An 8,572-nucleotide genomic window follows, 5' to 3' on the forward strand; every position below is an offset into this window, starting at 1 on the left:
GGACTGGCACCTCGCGCCCTCCCCGCTGGGGGAGCGATAGGCAGAGGCTGTGATGGTGGCACGGCTGCGGTTGCCTCTCTCGCGGTAGGTACCCAATGGACCGCCGTGCTGCCGTCACCGCGGGGTGAAGGTTTTGGGTGGAGGTGCGGGCAGGTGGATTTTCCACAAGGCACTGATCGAAGAGGTGTAGCCGCTGGCTAAGGTGAGAGTGAAGGGCAGCATCTCAGCAGGGGATGGTCTCTCTGTCGGTGGACATGCCTCCACGTCACCAGAAATATCAGGCAGGTCAGCTCTCGCAGCCTGAGGCCAAGAGGACTGGGAAGAAACAGTCTTGGTGTGTTGGGAGAGGCGAACTCCTGCCTTGCTTTGTTATCGGGGGGCTTTTGTTTCTGTTGTTTGGGTTTTCTGGTAGCGTCTCCTTTGGGTGGGGACGGCACTGAAAGCAGGTTACAAACCAGGCAGCTTCTTTCTGGGTTGCTGATTCAATTTCGAGCTGGGTTAATAATAATCAAAATAAGAATGAAGGGAGTTGTTGTCTTGTGGCTTTTCAGTGCCTTTTATGAGCGGAGGTAACTCTTAATTCAGTCCCTAATAGGCCATTCTGAGTGTCTGGGATTCCTCCGGAGGGAGGTGAGCAAGTGACTGGGCCTGGGAGGCCGCAGTCTGCCCTCCCCTCGAGAAGGGGCAGCGTATGGCAAGGCGGTATATGGTGGGCGGTTAGTGTAACTGTTGTTTACAGGCAGGAGCTGCTGTCCTTTCCCCCCTCCCTGCCCTGTCTTCATTGCTTAATCTGAGCATAGTTAATAGCAAAATATGAGGTCTTTAGCATTAAAAAGCAATGCACTTATCAACACAAATTTCTCTTTCTTGTATCTGAATGGGGTAAACTGATCTCTGAATCTACCCCAGTGTTTTAAACAACTGTGTGGTTATTTCCTTTAATGGTGGTTGAGTTGGGGGTTTGGACTGTGTGTTGGGTATCTTCTTCCTACCTTCATCTCTGAGATGATAGTAACCTGAAAATCTTGTTTTGTTTTTCCAGTTGCAATTTCTGAGCAGTTTTGTCCGGAAGACTGTGCTCAGGTTATGACGACTAATCCCAAACCGAACAAGGCATTAAAGGTAGGAAAGAAGGCCGAGTGGGTGATGCTGGGTGGCAGGGGAGGCTGGTGTAGAACCACGCTCCGTGTGACGTCGGTCATACATGGCTGTTCTTTTTCATTCTGAGAGACAAATGGGTGCCGATACAATTTCCCATTATCTACAGGAAAGGTTAGGGTAGAAGAATGCTGGCGATACCCAGAAAGAAGTCTAAAGCCTCTGGGATGGCGTGGAGGCTGGAGTATCCCAGTTACTATCCAAGAGACTTTTGACTATAGCAGGTATTGGCAGTGTCCTGAAACCAGTGCTGACAGGCCTGTCAATGAAGTACTTCAACTCTCAGGACTGGGCGGCACTGGGGAAAGGCTGCGTTCAGCTGGTGTCTCTCAGATCCACGAGGCAGTAAATGCCTCGGACATACTGGCTTGGTGGCGCTCTGCACATGGGTTGTGCATGCGCTGTCACAGTTTCTTTCCAGTGTCTTAGCTCTTCATTCCAGATGTCCTGCAGTCCCTGAAGAGAAAAAAAGATGATGTCTTAAAGGTTCTGGACTCGATGATCGTAAAGGTCTTTTCCAACCTAAATGATTCCGTGATTCTGAAAATAATTTTGGTAGCAAATCTGCTTGAGAAAAAGGCGCAAGGCCTTGGTGTCTTTCTCATGTAACTTCAGAGTCTGACCTGTGCACCAGGAAAACCAAATCAGGCTGTGGTCCCTGAAGCCAAGCAGGGTTGGTTTTGTTCACTACTTGGATGAGCAGTCTTCCATGAAAAGCCACAAAATGCTGAATTAAACCCTGCATACAACTGGCTATTCTGCTTTTGAGATGCTGCAGCATAATAATAATTCCCAGCATAATACTGGGAAAAGGTGTCATCTTTAGCATTCAGTATGAATTCCGGGTCCTGACAAAGGAACACAAAGGGCTTCAGTTTCCTTTACATTTATCGCCTTAAAAATCTTACTGTTCATTTCATACTGGGTGTGTAAGGATCACTGCTTTCTCCGACTTAAGAGGGTTACCCAAACGCAGGCAACAGCAGTGCTCAGATCTCTGCCATGTTTTATCCAGCTGTTTTAGTGGAGCACGTGCTCTCTACGGTGCTTTGGGGGTGTTTTCCAGGTAGGGGTGTCACATTGCTGAGGGTGGCCTGTCTTTTTTTGCTGTCCAGAACGGCCATTCACATAAGGGTTGCTGCTACCCCTGTGCTGTTGGTATTTGCAGGTAAAGGAGGAGTCAGGAGAGAATGCCCCAGTGCTGAGTGATGATGAACTCGTGTCAATGTCCGTACGGGAGCTGAACCAGCACCTGAGGGGTCTCACCAAAGAGGAGGTCATCCGTCTGAAGCAGCGGAGGCGCACGCTGAAGAACCGGGGCTACGCTGCCAGCTGCCGCATCAAGCGCGTGACTCAGAAAGAGGAGCTAGAGAGGCAGCGGGTTGAGCTGCAGCAAGAGGTGGAGAAGCTGGCCAGAGAAAACAGCAGCATGAAGCTAGAGCTGGACGCCTTGCGCTCCAAGTACGAAGCACTCCAGACCTTTGCTCGTACTGTGGCGCGAGGGCCTATTACCCCGACCAAAGTTGCCACCACCAGTGTCATCACCATTGTGAAATCAGCCGAAATCTCATCCAGTTCTGTGCCATTTTCAGCAGCGTCCTAGTGCCCTCGGTGGGGGGAACTAGCAGCCTTTCAGAGGGGAGGGGAAAAGGCTCTTATGCATTGTTCCGGAGTCCTTGGTCACGTCAAGAATTGGCATTTTAACAATTCTCTTCCAAAAGTGCAAAAAATAGAAGAAAAGAGAGAAAAAAAAAAAAAGACAAACCCAAACCTACAAAGGGAACTTAACTGGCTGCTTCTATCTGGACTCGGTGGCTCCATCAACCTCTCGTGTCCAGGATTTGAGCTCTGTATACAGTACAAATTGCAAGATCTGCTTCCTCCTTTCCCCTGCCTCCCCAAGCCCCTCTCAGCCGTGGGCAGCTTTCCAGCTGGGAGAAGATATCTGAGGAGCCTCCAGAGTCTTCGTGAATGATGCTCAAGAGCCAGGAAACAGATGGACCATAGAAATCATCATGTGAGATGAATGTATGGGAAAAAGAGTTTCCTTTAGTGGCATCCTACTCCCTGTAAGAAGGGTCTCCCCTACCTTCCCCACTTCCATCTGATACTACAAGGGCAGGGATATAGGCTTTTTGGATTAGATTTCATCCTGCTATGAGTGGGTGGGAGCAGGAGGACGATGGAGACTAATGCTTGGGTCTGATCACACCCATTAGGAATAACCGTTTGTTTTCAATCCATGCTGTTAAAATATGGAAAAATATATATTTTACATATTTTAATATGCCCCATTACCTGTGTGGCCTATGAAAACTACATTGCAGCCTCCTGTATTCCAAGCCCAAGTTTCCCAATAGCTCCTTCCCTAAGGTGTGCCTGTGAATTGGGTATATTTATGCAGTTTATTTCTTCCAAATGATCCGCAGTCTTGAAGTAGCGGCTTTGTTTTTTTCTGGATTCCCTGAAGCTGAAGGGAAGGAGGCACAGTAAATGCTGTGAAGAGCTGTGTGATGGGGAGGAGAAGGGGAGATGAGGAGGAAAAATGCTGCAAGTATTACCAGGTGGAGGCAGAACTGGCTGCGAGAAGGTGGGACAGTTCTGCTGGGATCAGCACTATGAGAAGGGGTTTGTGCAGAGTGTTTTGGAAAGATGTTTTTAAAGCACTGAAGTATAACTAGAGGGCAATAGGGTTCAGACGGGAGGAGAGAAGTCATAGAGCCTCCTCTTTGACAAAAGCATTGGTAGGTTAGCAATGAACATCCCAGCTGGAGAGCTGGGCTCACTGGTCTTTGATGACCAGAGAAGGGCTATGGGGAGGTCTGATGGGAGCTGGAAGAGTCTTTTCCTCTCCATAGCAGGTCAGGTGCTGAAGTTGGGATCCAAAGAGTACAGCGTACAACCCTCAGTGTTCAGACAACCTGTGTGAATGTGACCCTGAAACTTGATGCTTTCTCTTGGGAATGGGTGAATTATCCCGAGAGGCGCACGGAGGGCAGGATGGAAAATCGGGCTGTGTGTGCAGGGGACGGAAGAATTGGGATCGCGAAGTCGTTCGTATGGCTCTGAGCAATGGTTTGGGAGAGGTATTTCTGGCTTGGCAATGGGCAGGAGGTGGGAAGCTGAAAGGAGAGATTCCGCTGTTGCGCAGCAGCGCTGAAAAGACGAATGTTTCCAGGTCACTGTAAAAAAAAAAAAAATAGCTATGTTGGTGTTTGTGTGTTTTGTTGTTGTTTTTTTTTTTTCTTTTTGAAGTAGGAAAGAAAAGGGACTGTGAGTTTTGCAGGGCAGGTCAGAGACTTGTGGAATGGACGATGCCTGTTGTCACGCAGGTGAGAAGAAAATGAGATTGCTGAAGTTTAAGATGAGGAGAAGAGCTTAGAGGATTTGGGCTCCAGAACAGAAAACAAAGATCACGGAGAATTCATGAGTGTTTTGGACTGAAAGAGAATAATCAAGTGCCGCTGTTGTTGCAAAGGGAACAGTGAACTGGCATCTGACACCCAGTATAATTTGTTGTTCGAGGCTTTGTCTTGCCTTGAATGGCAGTAAGTTGGTAGAAATTTAGTGAAGCCCTACTTGTCTTTGGAAGAAGTTGTTAGCTTGCTTTTTCTTTTTTTTCACCTTGTCATTGGAGTCTCTGGATTTCCCAGGAGGGTCCTTAGTGAAATAGGTTAATGAAAAGAGAAACCTCAGACTTGGTTCTCATTCAGTCCTCAACATTGACATCCGTGACCTTACTGAGCCAGAAAGGGTGTAAGTGAAACGCTTCCTGAAGGCTCGTTACCCCTGCCAGATCCACGTGTTATGGAGGGGAGCAGGGAGTTTCCTTCAAGTGATTTTCCAACACGTGGAGTTTGGATGACACTTAGCGTTACCTCATTTCTCCTCCACTCCCTCCCTATCTCCAAACAGGCAGATCGATGTCCTGTGTATCAGTACCAGTTATTGACTCCCACAGCAGAAGCTGAGGAAGAGAAAGATGTTACTGTCATTTCCTGGTCCTCTCATGTTCTCCAGCTCACAGACATTGGAAACTTTCCCAGACCTTACAGGTGCCTCCGAAAACAGGCAAAATGGAGACTCCTGGCACTGTTGGGGCTTTAAATGAAAACTTTAATGAAAAAGGCCAGTTGACTTGAAAATGCCCAAATGCTTCCAGTCTTTAAAACAGCTCCAGAGCTCCATAACATTCCTGGCTAGATAGGAACACCCTCTGGCTGCCCTTGATCCCCCGCCGGGGAAATCAGACCAGTCGCACTGAGGGAGACGGAGGTCGAACTTTGTTCCATGGGGTCTTCTTGCTGTTGGAATGAGTTGAGAAACATATCTTTACGTGGCACTTCCCTTGTGGCCAAGTATTCCTTTTTTTCCAGTTCTTGGAAGGGTGCCAAAGGCTTGTCCAAGTGATTGCTAGTTTAGTGCTGGTAGGCACTTAAATCTCTGGTCACTCGATAAAGAACAAGAGGCCTGGGTGTTGTTAAAGCTGTTGATACCATAGCCATGGTAGGTAATCCATATTGGATATCCATAAGGACCACGTGGAAATATTTAAAGAGAGAGAAATATATATATAAATATATAATTATATACATTTTATCGTACAGATTTTTCGTAAAAAAAAAAAAATAATTTTTTTTCCAAGTTTGATACTGTAAATCTTTATTAAAAGAAATTGCCAGTCCAGGGCTCCCTGGGTGGTGACCTGGAGGGGAATGAAATGTCCTGGCTAAACTTCCACAGAGGGATCAGAATTGCAAGGTAACGTGGAGGGAGGAATGACCCGAAAGCTGTTGAGCACGTTGGAGACCCAGCTCCTCCACCCTCCACCCTGGAGGGCCCTCCAGCTTGGGGTTGTCGCATTGCATTCCTCTGGGGTTTGGTTTGTTTCTGTTGTTTTTTTGTTTTGTTTTGTTTTTTTTTCTCTCCGTCCTGCACTTGCAAGCCTGACACCCAGGGCGAGCACCGCGTGGGGAGCTGGCTGCTGCCCGCGGAGTCGCCCCGGCGGCTCTGGCAGCGTTCCCCCGCAGCCGTACCTCTCGCTTGTCTCTTTGCTGCAGTAGTTTGGATGCCGGGGCTCCCTTCTCTGCCCCTCTTAATTTGTCCCCCCTGCCCCACTGAGGAGCGAGGGCTCTGGATTTGAGTGCTGGGATCCTTTCCCCTGGGCCTGGCCTTTCTTTGGTTGCTCCCCATCCGCAGTGTGATGTGGGAACCGCGGGCTGGGTGGGAGGCAGGAGAAGACGCAAGTGTTGGGCAGGGACCGGGAGGGACATCTCTGTTCTTGTAGACGTGTTTGCTGTGCTCTCAATTGGGAGTGGGGAACCTTTCCCTCCAGGGCAGCTCCAGATCCCTTTGAAGCAAGTCAGCGTCTCTGCTCTTGCCCAACTCTACCGTCTGCCGGAGGAGACCGCAAAGCGCAAGCTTAGAGACCTGGTGACACCGCAGCTCCGGGGACAGCCAGGGAGGGGACGAGGTGCTGGCGGGTGAGCTGCTGCGGAGGCGAGCTGTGGCAGGGCTGGGCGTCGTGCCATGGGAGTCTGGAGCGGTCAGGCCACTGGACGGCTCAGACCCGGGGAGGAGGAGAAGGTGGCATTTTTTTCTCTCTCGAATCATTTAAACTTCATTGTCATGATTGTTTTTATTTAAAAAAAAAAAAGAAACAAAACAAAAACGAAAAACTTTTGTAATGTGGATTTGTTTTCCTTCGTCTGTATTTCAGTCTGCTGGGGTGTTTCCGTAGATGGTGGATACTTGCTTTCATTTTTTTAATGATAGAAGTCTTCTGTTTTAAGTTGTTTTTTATCACCAGCTCATTCTATCCTCTGTGGTTACTCAGTAATTTCATTTCAATATTTATTTTTGTGCTGCTTTTTTATTATAAAATAAATTATTGATATACCAAGCAATGTGGATTCCTGTTTGTAAGGCGAATAGCCCTGTGTATGTGTCCATTACTTTCTCTTGACAGCCACAACGTAATTTATTGCTGTAAATTTAGCTGCAGTGACTGGTTTTTTTGTACCTTTCCAATAAAGCATTTTCTGGTTTCAGACTTGCCCTGGTCTATGGTCAGCGTTTTGGAGCTTGAATTGATCTTCAGTGGAGTGTTTTCCTCGTTTTTTTCCCTGCCCGTCCCTGGTGCAGCATACAGCTGACTGCTGGCTGCAGCGCTGCCGGTGAGCGATGTGTTTTTAGGAGGCAGGCTGGGCTAAGGAGAGCGCGATGGCTGCTTGGGCTTTTGCAGGTGTCTGACCCAGCCTGGCGTAGCCAGCTCGCCCATCTCCCAGCCTTGCTGTGGTGCTTCCTTGGTGTATTCGGAACGTGCTCAGGGGATAACTCTTGTCCAAGCTGCCTGTCTGGCAGATCCCATGCTCAGACCACGTATATCTGTTCTACCCCAGGCTGTGCCTTTGTGTATAATCAGTGGGTGTTTATGGTAGCACAAGCGGGGATCGATAGCTCAGCCGGCACCTGCCTGCAGGTGTGATGCTGAGAGCTGGCTGTGCAAGGCCACTCTGGGCTTGGAGACCCTGTACTGTGAGACAGGTCGCAGTGCTGGAGAAAGATGTTTCTCTCTCCTCCTTCTGGTTGTGAAATATCCTTTCACCGCTTTCCTATGCGACTGCTTGTGAATAAACTGCTTTAACCCCTTACATTAATATTTCATCTTTCTGTTTTTCCCTGTTTGGGCTTTAAAGAGGTGGTACCTTGTCCCAGTGATCTCCTAGGGTCTGTGTTAGCTTTAATCCCCTATTCCAGGTGGTCGATTTTCTTTAGGGGACAGCTGAAGGAGGAAAGTGCTTGGCCTGTGCTGGGTTGAGGCAGATGGGTGCATTGGCCAAAGTTGGAATTAGAGGTAGGGCAAAGTGGAGAGAAGCAGGGCTGAAAAGGCTTTGTGTGTCAGCAGGTAATGGATGGTCATTAGGCGTCAGAGGTGGGGCCAGGCAGGCTTGGCTGAGCAGGGACGTGGGTGAAGCCCGGGGGGTGATTGCAGTTGCCGTGCTGAGCAAGAAAATCATCAGCTGCTTCAGCTCCTGCCTGGAGAGATGGCAGCAAGGAGCCAGTGACTGAGAGAAGAGAGGGAGGTGGGCTAGTTGTGTCTATTGGAGGGATGGAGGAGCATTAGTTCAGGGGGAAAAGGGCATCAGGAATGGGCCAAGTGAAGGTTCAGCAGAGAAAGGAAACTCAACCTTCACCATGCTTAGGGGAGGAGAAGGTCCTAGAGCTGGGGAGAGAAGAGTCTCTGTGAACAGGGCTTCAAAAGCATAAATCCTGCTTTCCGATGAAGGTCTGGCAGTCTGCTGCCTGTAAGCAGCTGGGCCCAGGGGCTTGCTGGTAGGTGCTAGCACCCAATAAAAGAAGTCTTTGCCTCTGACTGGGCGCTGTGAGGCAAGCAGCCGTGCGTGAGGGCGCT

The 8,572-nt window shown here is 49.0% G+C and overlaps 1 protein-coding gene across 5 annotated transcripts in view; it reads left to right on the top strand.

Annotated features, from left to right (window-relative positions):
- The window catches only part of MAFK (MAF bZIP transcription factor K), a 15,007-nt gene extending 7,196 nt beyond the window's left edge, over positions 1-7,811 (top strand). Inside the window, exons 2-4 of one of the 5 annotated variants that reach the window (XR_015699346.1) lie at positions 1,043-1,122; positions 2,327-6,744; positions 7,210-7,811. Coding sequence is in view for 1 of the 5 variants with exons in the window: in XM_087734864.1 (XP_087590990.1) it covers positions 1,087-1,122; positions 2,327-2,761 (471 nt within the window). In the remaining 4 variants the exon portion in view is untranslated. Of the gene's footprint in view, positions 1-1,042; positions 1,123-2,326; positions 7,061-7,209 lie in introns of those variants that run through there. The other 4 variants (XR_015699348.1, XR_015699347.1, XR_015699349.1 and 1 more) reach the window with 4 other exon arrangements.
- The last annotated feature ends 761 nt before the right edge of the window (positions 7,812-8,572 follow it).

Source organism: Nipponia nippon, unplaced genomic scaffold, assembly GCF_047370975.1.
Source record: "Nipponia nippon isolate SJK-2023a ecotype South Korea unplaced genomic scaffold, ASM4737097v1 scaffold_5, whole genome shotgun sequence".
NCBI lineage: Eukaryota > Metazoa > Chordata > Aves > Pelecaniformes > Threskiornithidae > Nipponia > Nipponia nippon.